The 22,223-nt window shown below is 53.2% G+C and overlaps 1 protein-coding gene across 2 annotated transcripts in view; it reads left to right on the top strand.

Annotated features, from left to right (window-relative positions):
• Positions 1-1,035: 1,035 nt before the first annotated feature.
• Positions 1,036-22,223, top strand: part of RPS6KA1 (ribosomal protein S6 kinase A1) — a 54,533-nt gene continuing 33,345 nt past the window's right edge. Inside the window, exons 1-2 of one of the 2 annotated variants that reach the window (XM_090058396.1) lie at positions 1,036-1,184; positions 10,563-10,604. In XM_090058396.1, the coding sequence (XP_089914522.1) occupies positions 1,071-1,184; positions 10,563-10,604 (156 nt within the window). In that variant the 5' untranslated portion in view covers positions 1,036-1,070. The remainder of the gene's footprint in view (positions 1,185-10,562; positions 10,605-22,223) is intronic. The other variant, XM_090058397.1, reaches the window with a different exon arrangement.

Here is a 22,223-nt window from a genome sequence, read left to right as displayed (position 1 = left end):
GCCTCGTCGGGAAGCCCCTCCACGCCGCTCATCATCCCCGCTGCCCTGCTCTGGGCCTCAACCAGCCCGCTGTGAGGCCAGTAGAACGGGCTGGTGTCCAGCGCGGTTCAGATGGGAGCAGGGTCTCAAACAATTCAGATGGGGGGGGTCCAACGCGGTTCAGATGGGAGGGGGGTCTAAAACAATTCAGATGGGGGGGGTCCAACGCGGTTCACGTGGGAGAAGTGTCTCAAACAATTCAGATGGGGGGGGTCTAAAACAATTCAGATGGGGGGGGGGTCCAACGCGGTTCAGGTGGGAGAAGTGTGTAAAACAATTCAGATGGGGGGGGGTCCAACGCGGTTCAGATGGGAGGGGGGTCTAAAACAATTCAGATGGGGGGGGTCCAACGCGGTTCAGGTGGGAGAAGTGTCTAAAACAATTCAGACGGGAGGGGGGGTCCAACACGGTTCACGTGGGAGAAGTGTCTCAAACAATTCAGATGGGGGGGGTCTAAAACAATTCAGATGGGGGGGGTCCAACGCGGTTCAGGTGGGAGAAGTGTCTAAAACAATTCAGACGGGAGGGGGGGTCCAACACGGTTCACGTGGGAGAAGTGTCTCAAACAATTCAGATGGGGGGGGTCTAAAACAATTCAGATGCGGGGGGGGTCCAACGCGGTTCAGGTGGGAGAAGTGTGTAAAACAATGCAGATGGGGGGGGTCTAAAGCGGTTCAGATGGGAGAGGGGTCTAAAACAATTGAGACGGGAGGGGGGTCCAACGCGGTGGGGGGGGGGGGGGGCGCTGCTTGCCCTGCGAGGCCGGGGGGGGGCACGATTCCCGGCCGCCCCGCCCCGCCCCGCCCGGGGAGCGCCGCGAGCCCTGCCGGGACTCCCCGGGGAAAGCCGGGGTGCTACACGAGCCCCGGCGCGCGTGTCCCGGGTCCGAGCCGCGCGGCCGGCCGGGGCGGGGCGGGGCGGGGCGGGAGGCCGGCGGCCGGCGGCAGGCCCCGGGGGCGGCGCGGGCGGCAGCCAATGGAGCCGCGGGGGCCGGCGCCGGGCTCCTCCCCGCCGGGGGAGGCCGGTGCCCAATGGGGGCAGCGAGCGGCGGCTCCGAGCAGCTCGCCGCCGCCGCGATGCCGCTGGCGCAGCTGGCCGACCCGTGGCCCGCCGCCGCCGCCGAGCTGGTGCAGCTGGACGCCGAGGTGAGCCCGCCCCGAAAGTTTGAGCGGACAAAGGGGCCGGCGGGGGGTTTCCCGGCCAGCAGCCGCTGCCTCCCGCCCGCCCGGGGAGACGCCGCTGCGTCCCGCCGCCCCCTCCCCGTCCGCTCTCCCGCGGCGGCCGCTTCCTCCGGCGAGGGAAGGCCGGCCGGCTCCCGGGGGCGCCGGGCGAAGTCCGCGCTCGCCCCGCGGCTCCCGCTGCGTGGGTCCGTCGTGGCCCCGGGGCGATCGCCTCTTCGCGTGCTCGCGGGTGCCCCCCGCCAGCTACCCCCGCCCGGCTGTGGCCGCTTCAGCACGGGGCGCGCGTTTCAAATTTCCAGGGGGGCTGGAGGCTCCAGCGAGGCTCTCTCCGGTGCATGCTCTTCCCTCCCGCTTCATTCAGGCCTCAGCTTGAGATCTTCAGGGACTTGTATGCCATCCGCCCTCCTAAGTGTGCCCTGGACGACAGACCTGGCCAAGGCAAAGCGCAGGCACGGGCAACCGCCGCGCTGTCGCACGGGGCGGCCGTTACCGAGTTCCTGCGGACACGAGTCGGCCTTTTCGTGGTACGGCCGCCGTGCGCGGGGCTTTTCTTAAGCCCAGACGCTCTTTCTTCCATCTTGCGCGCTGCGGCTGGACGCTGCAGTCTCGTGCTCTGGGCACACAGGCTTTCTCGCTAAGACTGACTGGTCCCAACTCTCTGAGAGAGACTCCTCCTCTGTCTTGCAGGTCTGGCAGGGGGAATGGGTGGTCAGAGCTGCTTTTTCGCCAGCCACGTCACAAGACTTGGACGGGGTACTTTACCTGCTGCGGGCTGAAAGGGCAGCTGCAGTGGGCTACCAGCTTTTGGAGCCATTAGGCTGCATTTGTGCACCAGGGTGGGAGAAGAGAGTGGGAACTCATTCTGCAATGATTCAGTCTCCCTGCCTGATATCACAGAGTGCTTTCAGGCCTGCCCATTGTGGTGAGGCAGCGTAGATCCGCAAGATAACAGCCTGACGGTAAAACACGACGGCGCTTTAAGCTGTTTGTTTTTTGTTTTTTGTTTTAAGTTGGGAGGCTTCATGTGAAGCCAGGCGACGAAATAAAAATAATGGGAGGGGAGAAGCGAACATCCGCGCCCAGTGCTGTTGGCAGGAGTGAGACTTCTGCTCGATCCTATAGACAGGCTGCGTTTTTGTGTCTAGTCTAGCTGCGGTGCCAACACGGGCAGTGCTGTGTGTCTGATCTGCAGTGCTTGGGTTCTTTTGTCTGCTGCAGCTGGAGGTCTCTGAAGTTTGAGAGAAACAGGGCGGAGAGGGAAGCAATGCCACGGCTCATTCTTGCCTGTTACCTCTCGGGTCGCCTGCCCAAAAATGCAAGGTCTCCCTTGCGCTCGGCATCTCTAAAACTCAGTCCTGTAGCTTCCGGGATCATTTTGTTCTGTAGGCCTGAGTTCATCTGCTAATATCCCAACTAGCTCGAGAGGTGGTAGGCATACCCACGTGCTGGATTTCACGTTGCAGAATGGGTGGCGTCGATAGCTTTTTGTTTTGCCTCCAAGATGGACTGCCATCTTCTGCGCCAGATGTCAGCATATTCCCTCCACGGCAGCCGAGTATCTGTCTGGCCATGATTGAAAACCTGAGTCTGAGCCGTGCCCTGGATGGGCTGAGGTTACTCCAGGGCAGTGGAAGCAAGTGGTCCCTGCTACGGCAGGAAGGTAGTTAAGAAATGGAAGAGACTTTTCTGGAATGTGAGTTACGTAAATCCCCTGGGATCCTTGCCACAAATGGGCCTCCTCAAACCTTTGCTCTCTGAGTCACGGCACCGAGGTGTTAGTACGGTGCCGCTGGGGAAATCAGCCCCATTGTTCTGTCACGTTAGTAATCTGGTTCTCTGGTGGTCGCGGTCAGGCCTGTTTGGTACAGCAAGCTCGGGGGCTCCCGCACAGGGCCCTGAGCTGCCTCCCGGGAAGTGGGGAGGACTGCACCCCGGGAGCCAACGTGGAGCACGCTTCAGCGCTGGGGAGCTCCCTGGCAGATCGATCCCCCCCGCACCACCCTCTACCCCGTGATTCGCAGCGCTGTTCTGCGCTCCGGCTCGGACAGCATGCCAGCACTTGAAAGCAAAGTTGAATGGCTTCATTACCATAGTAATGGAAAGCAGCAGTGCTTTTCTTGAAACTCTTGTTTCGTTAGACAAACACACAGCCGCGGAACCGACGTGAAGTTGCAACCAACCCCGGTAACTTCAGCCTCATTATTTTGCCCATTATACACGTCTTTGCCGAGCACAAGCTATTTGTGCCTGACTGTCTCTTTCAAGCATCTTTGCTGAATAATACATAAAATAACGATGGAAAGATAAAGGAAGAGGCTATGCCCTCTCAATCTCTGATACATTTCTCCAGCTCAGCACAGCCAACTTATTAGTCCTGCAAAGCCCACATGCTGTGTCTGCTTGATTTTTTAGTAGGGCTGTTTCTTGTCTCAAAGCCACCCACAGCAAGGTCCTTGAGTTTGATTTCAAAGGCAATGGCAGCAAAACATTTTTTTGTTGTGTCAAATTAGCAAAGACTTCTGACTTAAGGACTTAAGGGCTTGATCCTCATTAGAGGAAGCCAAGACTTTGTACACCCAGGCTTAATTTTAGTGAACAGTGAAACATTTTAGTGAGGAGGTTCCTTTCTTTTGGATGTGATACCCTATTTAGACGTCTTAATCCTCTGAAGAGTGACTAGTTGAAACAGGGCTCCAGAAATAGCAAAGGATGTCTTTCCCCGCTTCCCCCGCCCCTTACAGCAAATCTGCCATTAGTTCAAGGCTCCACTTTTGCTGACCGCACTAACAAGAGAGTAGATGTCTTAATGGCAATTAGAGAGCAGGCTTTGTGTCTCTCCTGATATGGTCTAGGGTAGAAATCTTGGTTCAGAATCGTCCTGGCTGCTCTGTCTAGTTCTGCATATTGCCTTTTGACTCTGCTAAGGCTTATGTTGCATTACAGAGATTTAAAAAGCAAGATGACCTAAGACAAAAATCTCCAAGTTCAGCCTAGGGTGAGAGTTACATAACTATATACATCTGCCTTCTTAATAGAAAACCATTCTGGAAAAACATCTTGGGGGGTGGGGGTTAGAGTTCTGTATGCCTAACAGGGGCTCTTTGGTGCCTCGCCTTTCAGAAATGAGCTTTGCAAGTCGGGCATCTCTGGAGCAAGTGCCGTCCACAGCTAACACAACAGGTGGCACATCAGGATCCTTTCTTGATCTGCAATTTGCTCACAGCAACAGCCGCTGGAAAAGTTGTACAGACAAGTCACTGACTCCCAGCAAGATGCTGGTGAGCTGCGCTTCTGGTAGTGTGAACTCCGATTTGACCAGTCGGTGGCAGCCCTTTCCAAATTCCCCAGATTTGAGGTCAGAAACTGATAGATATGTTTTTTAAAGAAATTACCAAGTCCTTATCTACGATGCTATCACCGGCCCTGCTCTTTTTCCGTGCTGCCTCAGCATGAGATCTTTTGGTAACTCTTTGTTCCTAAACCTAAGAGAACAGTTTGTTGCTTGAGCGGTGTCCAGCATAGCTTATGTGTAATATGGTGTGAAGGATACAGCTTTGAAATGGGGCGTTTTAAAGACAAAGCCATTAAACCAGAAAATCCCACAAACCGTTTGAGCTGTATCTATGCGGTGGTGAGCTTATGTGTTATGTGGTGAGGCGGCTGTTCTGTTAGGTGCCTGTCTAGTGGAGCTTGCAGTACATGCAACAGAATGAGGAAGTGAAGGGGTGTTTTGGCTTGGGGTGGGAGAGGAAAAAACTTGGCTGGAAGACGCAAGCCACTTGAGCGAATCTAAGTTAGCCAGCGCTTTGAACAATGGCCTTGTCGGCTAGGTTGGGCTCCTGGTATGAGCCTGCGTGAAACAACCCCTGGAATGTGTGTTGGCCTCATTTCTTCCGCTTCTGGGCAGGATTATGTTCCATCACAAGTCATGTACGGCAGAACGTGTGTGCCCTGAGAGGGAGGAAGCGTGTGGAAATGTAGCACACTTGTGTACCTGTCAAATCTTTAGGAAACAGGTAGACCCAGAGTGAAAGTTCACCAATGACACCAAGCTGTGGGGGAGTGTGGTCACGCTCAAAGGCAGGCCGGCGACACAGGCCGACCTGGGCAGGTTTCTGAAGTGGGCAGACCTCAACCTGATGTCATTTAACACGGAGAAATACAAAGGGCTCCATCTGGGGAGAAATAACCCACAGCACACTTACAGGCTTGGCAGTGCTCTGCTTGCCAGCACCACAGCTGAACGAGACCTGCGTGTCGTGACTGACGAGAAAATGAACACGAGCTGCTAACGTGATGCCATAACTGGTAAAGCTAAACAAACGCTGGCATGCATCCACCGAGGCATCTCGAGCCAGGCGGAGGATGTCATCCTCCCGCTCTACTCGGCCTCGGTGAGACCGCAGCTGGGGTGTGGCGTCCAGTTCTGGGTGCCGCACTTCAAGAAGGGTGTGGGGAAACTCGAGAGAGTCCAGAGGAGGGCCACATGTATGATCAGAGGCCTGGAGACCAAGACATATGAGGAGGGGCTAAGGGACTTGGGATTGTTCAGCCTGGAGAAGAGAAGACTCAGGTGGGACTCGGCTGCAGCCTAGAAGTATATCAGGGATACAGATCAGGGCTTGGGGAAACTTCTGTTCACCAAGCTTCCCAGGGGAGGACTACAGGTAATGGGCACAAACTGATTGAGGATTGCTTCAGGCTAGACATAAGGAAAAACTTCTTTACAAGCCAAGTGCTGAAGGTTTATAAGGGGGTCCCCCCAGATGTGGCACCCACCCTGATAATCTTCAAAAAAACATCTTGATGCCCATTTTGCTGAGGTTATTTGATCCCAGCAGTCTTTCCTGCCCAAGTGCAGGGGGGCTGGACCCGATGATCTGTAAGGTCCCTTCCAGCCCCTAAAAACTGTGAAAGGGAGAGAAGCCACTGGGATAGACCATCTTCCGTCTCAATTGCTGCTCCAGGCAAAGTTCAGTAGAAAGCCAGAGATGCTGTGCTTGGCTAATGCCTCCCGCCCGAAGAACTGTCTTTAACCCAAAGGCCAGCTTGGCTCTACCTCCTATGGACTGTGGAGGCAGAACTGCTCTTTGAGAGCTGAGTTCCAGGTTAAACAAACCTCAGTCTCCATTACCCTGGCGTTGTCTGTATCGACAAAAGCGATAGGTAGCCCGTATTTCAGTCCGGTTGTCTGCCTGATGTGCTCAGCCAGTCTCAAATGACCACTAAATCAGCAGTACTTTCTTCAGCTTAGAAGGGAGCTTCCACCTCTTGTGGGATTCTTTGTGCAGAAACATCCCAGACACAGCTATGTTTTGAACACTGATTTATTATTAGTAGTGTGATAGCCGAGCCAATAAACAGTAATGCACTTCCAAGTCTTGCTATCCCTAACACAGACAGAGGCGCCATCTTCTGTGCCAGGAACATACATAAACATGAGATCTTGCTGCATTTCTTAAATATTTTTTTGGTGAGTCAAAGGCCACAGTCCTTCCTTATAAATAGCAGCTTTTGCAATGCCTCGTGAGCACCTGGCTCACTCTTTAGCTGTGGTTTGCTCATTGCTTTCTTCTGACTCTGTGGTTGAAAATCCTCTTGCAAGTCAAACCTTTAGACGTGTGCAAAAAGAAACGAAACATCAGCAAGTCCTTTCTAAATAGCTGACTTAAACAAGTTCTGCTTTGGCTTCCCTGACCCACACACACCGGGCCAGCTCATGTGATGGGCAGTTCCAACAGACCTCAAAGTCTGTGCGTATTGAATTGGATGGGTTGTCAGCACATGCTTAGTTGGGGGGGGCACCTACAAATTTGAAGGCTTGCAGCAATTGTCTTCAGAGCCTTTAATGCAGTAGACAAAACTTGGACAGCTCTACTCCAGTGCAAAGCCCTTTGTCAGGACTTGCCTACAAGCTGGTGCATCTATGTAATAAAATTACTGTGGAAGGTAGAAGAACTGAAACCCAAAATACCTGTTAGATGTGGTGGAAGTAAAACCTCTGGGACATTAAAGGGAGGCTTTTATAGTGTCAGATTCTCAAAATCATATACGAAGATGAAACAGATGCAAGCTTTTTGTTTTCTTCCCCCCACCCCTTTTGTGTGTGAGATTAGCTTTAAAAAAATGTAGGCGTTCTAAACACCTGGTCCCAATCTTGGAAAAGTGATTTTTGCTCTAATTGATTGAAACTTCCCCTGCAATGTTTACTACCCAGCCATTCAAGTGCTGAAGCCGAGATTCCCAGAGGCATGCAGGTGCCTAATTCCCTACTGATTTTCTATAGTATGTTGGGCATCTAAATACTTTTGACTGGGCCATGAAGGCCCTGAATGTGAAATGAATATCATTGCTTTGTAGTCCAAACTGAGATGCAAAAAATATGTTGGAAGAGCACCCACATTGAGCTTCTAAATACAAGGCATCCCTGGTTAAGCAGACGTTTCCCACCCAACTTCTCCCTGTTTCTGCTCATCCGTACAGGTTTGGCATCTTGCTGAATTTGACTCCACTTCCATTCCCAGAGCAGCCAGCTGTTGTGAGAAGCCTTTGGTGACTATAGACTGCTAGTCCATGTCTGGACGAGCAAGCACACGCCTGTTGTGGCACCTCAGTGCAGTTTGAGATGCCATAGGAGGCATGCCATGAACAAAAAAGTGTTCCCCACGCTGCATATTTGCAGCACGGACTCTCAATTTGATATTGGGAAATCCCGGTACCAAAACAACATCCTGGAAAAAAAACACACAGGGCTCACTCTGTGAGCATGTCCTGAAGTAGCTGGAGGCTAGGTCCTCCAAAGAGATGCTGTAGCACCTGCCAGGACATCTCTGTGGTTGCCGCGTGCTCCTGCTGCTCCCCCATGCTGCCTCAGCGTGCTGGGGGTAATAAAGGTGGGTCGAGGCTGGAACCAGTGTCTCAGACCCAAGCTCTGTTCCCGGTAAGCAGAGATGTGAGGGTGCGGGGACTGTGGGGTTTCTGAGGGGGTTTGTGGGTGTGGGTGGGCCAATGACACGCTCTTCCTCCCCCCCGCAGCACACAGCCCCTGGCATTGGCAGCGGCAGTCAGCCAGGCCATTGGGGCGCTGATGACCTGCTCCAAGGACAGCCCCACAGTGGGGGGGCACTGCCTGAGACCCAGAGGCTGCACATGGCCAACAGAGCCAGCCCAGCCCACTGGCATGCACCTTTAGATGGGACCAGGAAGGCTTCTGCCACCACCCACAGCTCCCAGGTGCAGTGCTGGGATCCCTGGTTTCGGCAGGAGCCATCCCGCGTTCTTCAAAGGCGGGCATCAGTGGGCCGGACCAACTCTGTTTGCCGTGTGCAGCCCCCAGGTCTCGGGCAGTGCCGTGCCACCATGGGGCTGTGCCTGCAGCAGGCTCTAAGCAACCCAATGGCCCGGTTAGCTGCCAGCACCAGGGGCTATGTGCCACAGGGGGGTAGGGGGGCGGGCATGTGGCAGCCCCCACTGAAACCTACCCCACATCCCCACCCACAAACCCCACATCCCCACACGCCCACACACAACCACCCCACACCCTACACACAGCCCTTCCCACCCTCCTCCTGCAAACCCCACATCCCCCCCAGCATCTCACACCCTGCATGCCCAGCCATCAGACATGATGGGACCTGCTGATGGCAGCTGTGGCTGCAGGGGCAACTGTCCCTACATCTTGGTTAGCACAAGGGTCAGGGGAGCTTATTTTTCTGCGATTTTAAAAAAAACAAAAGCAAACACCAAAGCATATAGCTATTTAGAATTTATTTTATTACGATAATACAGGCACTGGTAGGCCTCCAAATTGCTTTAAAATTGTACATATATCAATAAAGCATTGCCCAACTGATCTCTCTATTGAGAGAGAGATAGTGATGTTTCATTTTAATCATGGAAGAGTGAATTTGGGGGTTTTAATGAGAGAATTTGCAATTTTTAAACTTGGAATACCAGGATTCCTTCTAGTAAGGCAAGTGCTGGGACCCAGGCAAAGGAGCCTGCCCAGGACTGGCACCAGGGGCCCAGCTGGAGGGTAAATGAGGTGGCTGGTCTCCTGGCCATTTGGGGGCAGGAGGACATGCTTCAACAGTTTGAAGCGGGCCACCACAATGAGCACATCTTCCAGGTGATAGCTGCACAGATGGCAGGGCGGGGGCACACATGGCAGCAGTGCCATACAAAAGTCAACTGTGCAGCCACTGGCAGCTGGCCCAGAGGTGGAGGAGGCTCTGCTGCAGTGCCCGTACCACAGCCCAGGCAGCCCCTATCCAGGTCTGGCAGGCATGCAGACATGGGGCTGCAGATCCAAGGGCTGTTGCAGGTGGCAGCAGGCCACAGCCAGGCAGCAGCCCCTGCTGCCAGACTGCTGCAGTGGGTAGAGGGTGCAGGGGCCACTCTAGGTTAAGGCTGCTTCAGCAGTACAGCTGGCACAGGGGGCTAGTGTCCCTATATATCAACTGGCCAGGCCTCAAACTCCTGAGGGCAAGGAGCCCTGAGCTGCTCACCAGGGCAGCTTCTTATACTGCTGGATCCAGCACAGATGCTAGCCCCAGTCTTCAGCTCCCTCTGACTGCAGATCCGGGAGGAAATGGGCAGGGTCAGTTTGCCTCAAGTGGCACAATTTGCCCCGCACCAAAGTGCATGTTCAGGCATGTGTGCTGAGGCGCAAATCTCCGGCGCAAATTTGTGTCTCTGCTATTTGAGCTGCTGCAAGCACATGTGCCTGTATGTGTGGGCACGGTCATAGCGTTCAGCCATTGTGCCCTCAGTGCAGAAGCCTGGTTAGCAGGATAATGCTTCATGAGTTAAAAAAGGCCAAAAGTAGCTGAAGTCAAGCAGCTGGGGTGGAAGCTCCATGAAGCAAAGTCAGCAGCAGTGTAACTACTATTACTTTTTCAGCCCTTCTTAAAATGCATTTACGTAGTAATGGTGTCCCTCCTGGCTTGGGATTCATGCAGTGCATGGTTGTAACCAGGCTCTGTAGTCACTGAGATCTGCCTGCGGGCCACAGGGGATAAAGCAGTAACAGGTCCCCTTCTAGTTCAACCTGACCCCATGCTAGCCCTTGCTTTGAAGGCATGCTGAATCTCGAAATGGCGCTCGCTTGTGCCATCTTGCTCCTAGAACCAGCTTGAAGGGAAACCTGCCACCAAAATGCAGTCAGGAACCCATGAGCAACTTCATTTGGTTTGAAACGCTGACTGTTTGATCCCCTCCATCTCTCATGCCAGGTAGATGTGGCAAGTGCTGTATCACCGTATCGGTTATCAAACAGCTTCTGATGCTCAGGTAGAGCTCGTTCCTGACCCCCCCTTAACTCAGGATCCCTTTACTTTGCAGAATGGACAGGCTGCGCCAGAAGGAGGGAATCATCCATCAAAGGTAACTATCGCAATATATCCCAGTCTTAAATATCTGCTGTGTGTGAGTTGTATTCCAGAGCCAACCAGACTGCCTTTTCCATAGGGAGGGAAGGGGGTGGCTTAAAGAAAGTGTGTGGTAGAGGGGTCTGGGTAGGGTCAAATGCATGTTCGTGCCTCCTTCCTTCCCTGCTCTCTCTTTCAGACTTTTCTCAAGTTCAGCATCTCAGATGCTCACTCTAAAGAGCTGCTTCAAAATGCCCTGGAGAGGGGCTTAGTGGTGAGACGCTGGAGGCGATAGAGCCTCTTTACTTGGCACTGGTTAGGCCTCATCTTGAGTATTGTGTGCAGTTTTGGGGTCTGTGTTTTAAAAAGGCTATGGAGAAGCAAGAGAGGTTCCAGAGGCTAATGTCTAAAAATGATAAAGGGGCTTGGAAGGCAAGTCATATGAGGAGAGGTTGAAGGAAATAGGCATGCTTAGCTTGTGGAAAAGGTGCTTTAAGAGGGGACATGATAGCAGTCTTCAGATACCTGAATTGCTGCCATAAAACAGCAGGAGAACACCTTTTCCCTTTTGCTGCAAAGAGCAGGACACGGACCAATGGCTTGAAGTTTCACAGATTTCATAGACATCAGGGCTGGAAGGGACCTCGGGAGATCATCGAGTCCAGCCCCCTGCCCGAGGGGCAGGAAGTCAGCTTGCGGCAAGGTTGGCTTAGATTCGATATCAGGAGAAACTTCTTCACTGTGTCTTGGCTTTTTCATATGGTTTTAGTGCCTTGACCAGACCACTCGGGTTTCTCTTCAACTTGCCAGTCTGGTGTGGCCGTAATATGTGGTCAGGCATGGCAAGCTCTACCGTAACCTGTCCATCTGTGCTAAGGGTAGTGTTGTCAGTGGTTTGCAGAGCTAAATTCCTTTCCTGTTGGCTCAGTTCCTCCTGGCTTTTGAAGGCTTATTGTAAGATAAGCCTTACAATTGTTCCTCCTTGCTTCTTTCATCTTCAAACACGTGGCTGAGCTGTCCTTCTCTAAGTGCATCCGAAGGACAGCAGCTCTCGCTACCCAAATGGTTTTTTAAATGACAGGGATGCCTCTTTGAAGGTGGCGCATTGCACAAAAACCTATTGGATTCAGTTCTGAACTCAGCTTTAGAGAAAATGAGGCTATAAGGCTTGTGTCCCAGGGTGACCAAAGCTTAATAAGGCTTTTTCCCAGCTGAGCCATACACCTCCCCATTATTTGGGAGGTTCTGAAGCAGATGCCACTCTCCAGGGGGGGAGCTGAGGCAGAGAAGGGAAATGGTTGCCTAAGGGCCCCTAACTTGCAGTTGGGAAGGGAGCCCAAGGGTCCTGTAGTCTAGTGCCTTGCCCTGAGTCTTTCTGGAGTTGCCCTGGTCTGCATGCCCGAGGCATGGCTAAGAACAGCCCAGTCCGTGCTCAGCAGTTTACATGTTTGTTTGAAACCTGTCTTCACACGGTCCTGCCAGAACAACTTTGTAAACCTTGTGCAAACGCTCTTCTGCTAAACACGAACCATGAAGTACCTGCTACTGAACTGCAGAGCGAACTCTGAAATGCCTTAACCAGCTTAAAACCTTCAGGGAAAGCTTGCAAGTGGGCATCTCCACAGACACTTCCTCTTGTGTCCCGAGTTTCAGCTGATGCTGGTCCCCAGAAGAGTTAAGGGAGAGAATTTCCCTTTCGTCTGCATGCCTGCCAATCTGGATCTACTGAAGGGGAAGAGGTGCAGCAGTAGCAGGCGCCTAACTCTGGGCCTTTATTTGCTACCCTCTTGCTGCTAATTCTGTGAGGATGACAGCTAAAAACAGCTTTCATCAGCAGACAACGGGGATTAGTCAAAACCCACAGATAGGTGTGGCCTCTCCCACAGAGACGCAATCTCTATTCGTGGTACAGAAACAAGGGGTGAAGCCTTCTACCCTTGCAAGTAGGAACCTCAGTGGATTTAGGGGCACATCTCGTATTGCTCATATGTAGCTTTCCTTCCCTCTGGCTCTGAGACAAGGTTGATGCCGATGCTGCTTTGCTCGGAGCCCGGTGAAGTGTTCGATGGACATGACGAGGAGTCCATGTATATCTTTAGCTCTGCCACAGCCTTGCAGTGTGACCCTGACTGAACTGCTTCGCTTCTGCACCCCCCCATCTGAGCAAGCATCAGCCCTCTTACTGCTCTGAGACGCGTCTTGTGATCCTTGTAAGTCTTGGCGTCGTGCTAAGAACTACTAAACGTGTCGCTGTGGGACACTGCGTGGCAAGTGTGTGCTTCTCTCCTGTCCCCCTGAGAGGCTGCCTGCTTGGGGTGAGAGGCAGCCTCCTTTTCCACTGGTCTCGGGCAGATGCCTCTTGAGATTGTAGCCTCAGCTCCCCGGGCACCCTCCCAAGGACGCACGCTTCGTTTCACAGCGTGCCAGGGCTCTTCTTCCTTTCTCAGTGGCAGGAATCCATAAAAGCTTGCGATCGTATGTCTGTGTGAGCACCGTGTCTCGGGCCCGTTCTGTGAGTACACTGGAAATCCCTGACCTGGGGCTGTGGTGCTGGGAGGGGGTCCACGCCTCCGCTTCTGACTTCAGACCTCCTTCCCCCTCTTGTAGCTAGGGAAATGCTAAGAAGAAGCAAAGAAATCTGCACGGTCTCAGCCTTCAAATCCTCCTTGTGAGGCCCCCACGGGCTAAGACGACAAGTCCTGTGCTGCATAAATGAGCCTGAACCCAACCAGAGTTGTGCTTGCCCTGTGCTGTACAGTCTCAGTCCCTGCCCCAAGAAGCTTGCAGTCTGTTGGATGATCCAGTTCACATCCACAGCACTGGGAGATGCTGAGCAGAGCAGGAAGCTTTAGAAAAAGAGGGTTGTATGGATATATGTTGCCTTTAAGGAAGGCTGTAACTGCCAGTGCTGCTATTCCCATAAAGGCCAGTATTAAAAATGCAATAGGGCTTTAGCACAGACCACAGCACACGCCGCCAGTGCAAAGGAGTTAATATGCTCCTATGGGATTCTGGGTCACTTGGCAGTGTTTTGTATCGGTGGCGCAGGGCTTTCTTTGATGGCTTGTGGAATAGTACCGGCTAACCCCACCATGTCCAGGGCACCTCCCGCCAGCCAGCTAAACTGCTTTGAAGAAGCAAGGTTAAGAGGCCACCATTTCCCTTTTATCTCCGGTTCCTTTGACTTGCCGCAAGCTACACCCTGGATCAGGGGAAATCTTTTCCTCAGCAGTCTCGGGATTAATCCTGTTGTCTTCCTGAACTGGTTCGCTTATCGGCATGAGCTCAGCGCAGATGCTCAGACTGCAGGAAGCTCCCTCCACTGCGGAGTTTGTGCCTGCAAGGGCTTTCCCCCTGCCTGGCACAGAACCAGCTTCTGCTGCTACGGACCAGCTTCACAGCTTGCTCTGGGAGATGGAGATGCCCGGGGGGCTGGGCCCGAGGGGCCTTTCAGAGAGACTAATTGGCAGTGTCGGGGTTGGCTGAGTGGTAAATCCCGCTCACTTACCTGCTCTTCAGCTTGTCTAATTGTCAGCTTGGCTTGGATGGCTTCTTCCTCAGGGGGCTGGTGATTCCACAGCCGGTTAACAGGAGTCGCAAAGAACTTGAATTCAGCTCTTTTCAGGAGCCTGCATTAAAACCCTGATTAACGTGCTCAGCCGAGGGCAGGTAGCACACTTGAGAGGCACTAAGTGCAAGGAATTACGCACTGAACAACAATACCCAATTAGCGAAATCACTTCATAATGAGCAGTAGAGGAGTTGACTTACAGTGCGGAGGCTATGCCCACTCATTGCTCTCTGAAAGCAATGCTAAGGCAGACTGCAGGAACTATCACAGTATTTTCCAGGCGATAATGATCATGCCTCATGGAAAACGGGGAAAGCAATTAAACAACCCTCGCGGTCCTCAGCTCAACCCTGCAAGAGACCTTTGGAGTCTCGGGGGAGAGGCAGCACCTGAGCACGGCAGGTACATCGGTGCCACACCTGGTCTCCATGGCTGAACTGGCGCTCGCACCAATTGCCTGAGCCGTCGCACACTCAAGGAGCCCTAACTGGCATGTAGTGGGGCGCCAGAAGTCAGAACCGCAGTGAGATGCAGAGCTGTTTCTTGTCTTGCCCTGGCAGCCCAGCCAGGTGGAACTTGCTTCTTTTGATGCCCCTAGGCTGAAATGAGTGTCTTGGGCAGAGGGGGCTAATTGCAGAGCAGATCCAAAAGAAAGTGTAGGACCAACCAGCTTCGTTGCTTTAAGAGCAAACGTGTGTTTGGAGTGGGATGGGAGCGCCACTCACTTGCATGGCCACAATCCCTGTAAGACTCTTGAGCCCTCAGTGGTTGTGTCCCTGCACTTCTGTGGTAGCTTCACCTGTTGCGATCAGGCCAATCAGCCCTTTGACTGGCACTATCCAGCCTCCCTGAGATGACCCTGTTTCCTCTAAAGTCTCATCACAATCCACTCAACGGCCAGTAAAGGCTGGGGCTCGGTCCCTGTTGTGGTGGCGCGGGACACGAGGGGCCAGGAGCATGAGAAGGCGTGTCGAGGCCACGGACAAGGAGCTGCCTGGAGAGGAGAAGAAACCGCAGCAGCCAGGGAGTGCCGCCCTGGCTTGTCTCCTGGACTCGGCACAGCAGGGACTCACAAGCGGGAGGGAGAACAGGCGAGATGCTGCTGCTCGCTCTCGGCTGCCTCTGTGGCAGAAGAGGGCCCTGGGGATGCACAGGCACATCCTAATGGCTTGGGCAGAGTCTCATGGCTTATCCCTTTGAGGAGCAGGACCATGGGTCGAGGAGCTGCCCTACATAAATGATCATCCTCCGCCCCAGTCCAAGCTCTGCTCGGGACACCTCCCAGTCTGCTTCACTGAACCCTTTGCCTCCTTGAATTTGAGGCCCTGCTTGTTTCCTCCCAGATGGAAGTGCTTCTTTCTGTTTCGTAGCAGGGGCTGCCCCTGAAAGCTGGCTGCTGCGGCTAAGAGGAAAGGGACGCAGGGGCTCCTGCTGCCCATCGGCAGAGGGAGGATGTTTGCCAGGCCGACCGGCATGCAATTTGCTACGCTGGGCCAAGACGTGCGAGGTCCCTGCTGACCTGGAGATGGTGGAGGCCAGCTCTGTATGTGCTGTCGCTGCTTATCATTGCGGTGTCAGCAGGATTTGTGCTGAGACGGCGGGGATGCTCAGCCCCACGGTCCTTGCCAATACTGGATGGCTGCTCTAATCTTGGCCTCTTAAAGCTAAGGCTTCAAAACCACGCAGACCTGAAGTCCCTTCCCCTCCCCTGTGTTGGGGCAGAGGCCCAGCCTGCTTGTGCAGCTGCTGCGGCTTTCTCCAGGAGCGAGTCAGGGTGTCCGATCTGTGCCTTTCGGCAGCTCCGTCCTCTGTCCCCTGTCACCCGCCAGCGGCCCGGCAAAGGTTGCTGCAAGCTGCATGCGTGAGGGCCTCCGAAAGAGCTGGATGGGACCTGCTATTTAAACTCCTGCTGGGTGGCACGAGGCTTTCCTCCCGTCAGACCCAGCACCACTGGGTGCTTCAGTCCTTATTTAGTCTCTGCATGTTCATCCTGCCGCAGTTAAGGCCCTTTGTTTAAACTGGCTGTTCCTTACTCATCAGCTAAAGTAATCAAGTGATCATGTTCTTAATGGGCCTGTTATGCCTGACCGGCGCCTGGCTGTATCCCTGCCAGGGTGCTTGCTGGCGTCCTCGGCAAGCTTGGGCCTTGGGTAACGACCAGGTTCTCCGCGCTATTAGAAACATAACCGACTGTGCGAGGAGCCTGGCCTCCGAGCTGCGGGCTTCCATGAATAATTGAACAGGGGTCAGTTTACAGGAGTCGCACACGAGGAATGCAGCAGCGTTAGCGGCACGGCTGGCAACGCTTGCCCTCCTCGGGCTGCGCACGACTAGCTTGACGTAGATCGGTCCGAAATTGGGAGCATTTTCCGCCCCCCACCTCCCTCCTTTCTTCTGAACCTGAATTCACCGTAGCGGCCTCCGCCCGTCTCTGAGCGATTCCATTTACTCTGCTTTCTAGCCGCCGAAGAAACGTCAGTGGCGTGCTCCCGCTCTGACGCCATCCTTCTCCCAGGGAGGCAGAGGAGAGAGAGGCTTGAGCATATCAAGGCAGCAGGGTCTCTCCTTCCAGCCCTTCGTCCTCTGCATTCCCCGAGCCTGTTCCGCTTTGCTGCTTTGAGGACAGGCTGGCACTTTCGCAGAGGGAGCTGCTTGCACGCGCCGTTTGATCTTGGGGAGGGACTCAGCAGCCTGTGGAGTAGGAAGGAAACGTGACCAAGCTGGCACAAACTCTGCGCTTCGCCCCAGTAGGGCTAGAGATGCTATTGCTGGCCCTTCCCTGGGGGCACACGGCCTGTCGCTGTGGCCGTGGTGGGGAGGCAAGGCTGGGGAAGGGTCCGAGCAAAAGTCCGGTGTCTAGGGAAGAAACTGGATAACTCCAGGGGTAATGTTTGTTCAGACAAAGGTCCTTGGCCTGGGCCTATTAGCCAATGCTGCCCAAAACAAATCTACCCTGCCTTGTGCCTGACTTCAGACTAACACCGCTAACGACTTTTTGAAGCACTAATAGCCATTCAAGTCCTGAAACTTTCCAGAGACCCTGGTGGAGCCAGATCTAGATCTCTGAAATGTCTTTGCTGAAGGTTAAAGCATGTGGCACTGAACAGGTGTATGCTACAAACGTGTGGTTTTGTGCCCTTTACACTAAAGATACCAGAGGGTCACTTGGCTTTAATGCTGGCTATCAAGATACCAAACTCAGTGAAGCTTTCACAGCGTTAGAGATGTTTTTATGGATGCAAAGCATCATTTTTTATTTTTTTTACAAGTGGCAAATATCTCCCTGCCCTCTCCCCTGACAGTCGCCGCAGGTGAAATCAAAATGGCTTGTCCCCTCGCTGTGTTCTGCCAGCTGTCAAAGGCGATGCCAAGAAGTCATATGCCAGCTCATGGCAGCGAAACAGCACAGAAAGAAACACTGGGCAGAAGGGCTTGTGCCAGGTGAATAGGGTCTTGTGCAAACAATAAGCTTAGACTTTGCATTAGCTCCTCTTCTGTACAGTGCTTGTATGTTATAGCCGTGAAGCTCTTCATCATGGATCACTTCTCTTTAGTAAAAACTGCTCATACCTTTGCCTTCCATGGACTCTCTCAAGAGCAAAGGGACTGGGGACCGCTGTGCGCAAAAACAAGCAAACCAGTACCCTGCCTGCCCCTGCATTTCTTGCTGTGATGATGCTTGGAGGCAAAAATACCATCTTGATCAGCAGCATGACATCTTTTACCTTCCCAGTTCTAGCTCAAATTGCACTACAGGCTTGCAACTGAAGCAGGAGCATTCAGTGTCCCTCTTCTAACCATGCTTCGTTAGACTTGGATGCTAATGGCCGGTGTCGTAAGACCCATGACCTCCCTGGAGGAATGACGGTCGCAGAATCAGTTTCAGGAGACAATCAAACTTCTATTTAATTGATCTCCCCACAAGTCCCGTTCACCACAACTCGGCTTAATGTCAAAGGATTTCTATTCTGCTGATGGAGCCATATTGCAATGGAGCCCAGTCGAGTAATGCATTCTGCAGGACTCTGGAAATAAGATGTTGCTGTAGCTTGTAACTCGGCTTCAGGAATATCAAATTGGCTGATAAGAGGAAGATAAAAGGGCCCTGTTAAACAGGCATTGTGATCCGAGTATTGATTCACTGGGCTAAGAGAAGCAAGGCATTTAACTGAAAAGCTTGAGTACAGGCTGGCCTAGTTGCAAAGCAGAGATGTGAAGTATCTGATTACAAAAAATGAAAGGGGCAAGTCATGTTCAATGTTGCTGCCATCAGAGCTTTCTTGCTGGCCTGTATACTGAACAGTGCAAGATCCAAGTGAGGGTGTTGTCTCCTCCTAAACTTCCCAGCCAGCACTGAACCTATCAGAATTTGCCTTCCTTTGCAGGGAGGGGGTCAGCGTGTGCCATGGTACAGTTTGCTCTGCAAAAGCTGAGAGAGGTTCCAGCTCTTGTTTGCCAGGAGGGGAATTGGAGACTGCAAAACTTCTCTGAAATGGAAGTTCCCAGTCAAGAGGAACCGGGCGAAATGCCATTTGCTGTTGCTGTTTTCTAGCCTCGCTATCTTCCCAGCACGGGCTGGGCCCTTACCAGGTCTTAGCCCTCCCTATCCAAAGTCCTGCATAGTAGCATCCTCTTCCTTCAGCAGCGAAGGGAATAATGTTCTGGCCGTGGGTTGAATTTCACAGCATGGCTTCTGCGAGTATTACCAACAAGGAGTCTGCCATCATGTCGCAGCCTGGCAAGAGTCTGCCAGCTCATCTGCTCTTATCAATGCTTCGTATTGCTCAGCCCCACTCTACGCTGTTCCTGGGAGATCTCGCCGCCTGAGCCGACGGGAACAGCGGGGACCCTGAGCTTCCTTAATGTCCTGTATGACTTATTCAGCTACCCACTGCAGTCGCTCTCCGAGCTGCAGGAGGATGGTGGCGAGTGTGTGTGTGCAGACATGCACACGGCTAAACCAGCTAGATAACCTAGGCAAGATCTGGCAGGGCCAAAGCACATTCTTTAAGCGTCCGGCGAGGAGCGCTCTCTTCTCTGCCTGTTGTGGGAGGATTATGGAATTCTTACATTCTTGCGATGAAATAAATTCCACGTCCCACGGAGGCACTTGGCTAATTTCCCAAACGAGTTGGTTCTAGTCGTGCAGCTAGTGTTAGACTCTTTTTCCCCATTGCCTTCAGAGGTGCTGTTTCTCCAGTGAGGGCTGGAAAGTTGACAAACTAAATCGTGTCCAGACTGAGCCTAGCTTTGCTGTACGGGTTTCAAAGAATAATTCCCCAGTGTTCAAGAAGAGTCAGGCTGCGGTCTTCCATATCCTTAATTTGAGACCGGCCTTACCACCTTGCTTCTTCAGGTAGTGCCAGTTCACACAATTCAAAGTCTATCGTTCAGGCTTTCTGAAAATGGAGGGCAACTTCCCTTCCAAAGGTGTGTAATCAGTCGCTCAGGCCTTTCCTTATCTGCAGGCATTTGAGAGTACTTTCCACTGCAATTCCTCACTTTTGTTGCAGGACTTTGCACCTAGCACTGCTTTGGCACAAGCAAGCTGTTAACGTGGGTGCTTGAATAAACACTGCCTGCAGTTGTATGTTCAGGGCTGACTTTATTGCCGGCTGCTCCCAGCCAGGGGTGGCTGGCAGCACCTTTAAAGGATCGCTCCAAACTTGCAAGCTGGAGGAAAGGGGCAGGATGGGAAGCTGTTTTCTCTCGTCCTGGTGTTACTGAGTCTCAAACAAGTCTCAAGAACCTTCTGTATCGTCTTTCAGGTTTCTAAGATACCCATTTCCCATTATCCATGACAAGCTGCAGCTTCTCTTCTAGAAAACAGAAGCTACCTGGGGGGACACTGTAGCATTCCTGCCGGCATAGCTCCACGGCTCACGTGGCCCGGCTGGAGGGAGCGTTACGCACGACAGGGGATTTGGCTTGAATATGAAGCCTCTGCCTTGAGACCTCGCATGGGATTGTGGCCTTCAACGCTGCAGGGGGTTGTGGCCTCCTCCCTCCAGCCCTGGGCTGCAGCTGTTACCTAGGCAGTATTGATCTGCTGATGAGGGGATTTAACAAATCTATTTCCAGAGATGCTGAATGTTGCCACGAGGCTGCTGTAAAATGGGTCCTCTGGCCTTGCTTTAGCATTTGCTGCAAAAGTTGCCGCTGCTTTTAAATCGATTTAAGACTGCCACCTGCTGGCATGAACAATTATTGGCCTGTAATATCCTGGGGCCAAATCTTGGGGGGTAACATCAGTGGCAGGGACTTCATCGAGGACATGTGTTTGTCCCCTGACTGCCAGCCAGCACTTGGCATATGTCAGTCCATCCCAAGGCTCCTTGCTTGGCAGTCGTGCTGGTCCATGCTTGCTGTCATGCTGCTTTCCGCTCCTTGCTCAAGAGTGAATACAAGCATCTATTTGTAGCCTCCAGGACTTTACAGCTGTGCACATTTCCTTCCTGTGACAACTCGATAAGTCCTCTGTGTAATAAGATATTTGGCTTTTTCTTGATGATAAAAATAGCCAACTTCTTCACTGGAGGGCTTGGGGGAGGGAGAAAGGAGGGAGTGTCTGTCCAAACGCCGTGAAAAAGGGGCTACAACCAGGTGTCTCAGTTTGGCTGTTTCACATGCACACCCAGTTAAAGTGATGCCTACATCATTTTAACTGGACTGGCAGGAAAGTCATTCAAGGGAGTGAGTTTGACTTGGAGCATATCATATTCCTCTCTGAAAACTCAATTATGTTTCCAGTATTATATACTCCAAGTGCCCTGGGCCCAAAGCGATGGGTTTTCGTATAGATGAAGTGCATCAGACTGAAAACATAGGCCTTCTCCACAAAATGTGCCTTGTCGTGAGTTTTATCTCCTTGATATCAAGAACTCAGACTGCCAGACCAAACAGCACCCACAACTACAGCCCAGCCCAGCCCACCGAGCGAAGCGAACAAGCAGGTAAGAGAGAGGGGCCAGGGTAACGCTGGGACTAGGGGGTCAGTGCACACACCCACGGGAGGCCTCAAACGCCTCTACACAAACGCTCGTAGCATGGGCAACAAGCAGGAGGAGCTCACCCTCCTGCCGGCTGACACCAGCCCGGACATAGTGGGGATCACGGAAACGTGGTGGGACGCAACGCATGACTGGGCGGTGAATGTCCAGGGCTATGGGCTGTACAGGAGGGACAGGAGAGGAAAGAGGGGTGGGGGCATGGCACTCTATATTAAGGAGGAATACACATCCTCGTCAATTAGCAAGGAGCCAGGGGAGGGGCACTCTGAAGTGCTTTGGGTTAGGGTACAAGGCAGTCGAGGGGAAAGGGACTTAACAGTGGGGGGCTACTACAGACCTCCCAACCAGGGAGAGGAGCTTGACCAGGAATTCCTGGGCCAGCTCACAGAGGTAGTGAAGTCAAAGGATGTGGTGGTCATGGGGGACCTGAACTTCCCGGACATCTGCTGGGGGGAGCAGTCGGCCAGGTCTGACTGCTCACGCAGGGTCTTGGCCGGAGTGCAGGACCTCCATCTAACCCGGGGGGGGGTGCACAGCCCCACCGGGCGGGGACGCCTTGTTGGACCTGGTGCTGGCCACGGGCGATGACCTGGTGCCGGGGCTGTGGGTGCTCGACCCCCTGGGCGACAGCGATCGTCGCCTGCTGGGATTCACCATCCAGCGCAAGGTGGCAAAGGCAGGCAGTAAGGCAGCGGCCCTAGATTTTAGGAGGCCAGACTTCAACGAGCGAAGGAGGATAGTTGGAGAAGCGCTGAGGTCCTGGAGGGGAGGGGAGCCAGGTGTCCAAGGAGAGTGGTTGCTCCTTAAGGAGACGATCCTCCAAGCCCAAAGGAAGGTGATCCCAACGGGGATCAAAGGGAGCAGGAGAGCACACAAGCCTCCGTGGCTCACCAAAAGCATCCGGGAATGTGTCCTTGCTAAAAAGGAGGCTTACACCCAATGGAAAGAAGGGGACATCGCCAGGGAGGACTATTCTGTAGTTGCTTGGGGAAGTAGGGGGGTAGTTAGGAAGGCCAAGGCAGAGATGGGACTGGGGCTAGCTTCCCAGATTAAG

This window comes from Crocodylus siamensis, chromosome 7 (genome assembly GCF_052110815.1).
Source record: "Crocodylus siamensis isolate JL-2025a chromosome 7, ASM5211081v1, whole genome shotgun sequence".
NCBI classification, from domain to species: domain Eukaryota; kingdom Metazoa; phylum Chordata; order Crocodylia; family Crocodylidae; genus Crocodylus; species Crocodylus siamensis.
Note: the sequence above shows the minus strand (reverse complement) of the source record. Positions and strands in the feature narration are given on the sequence as shown.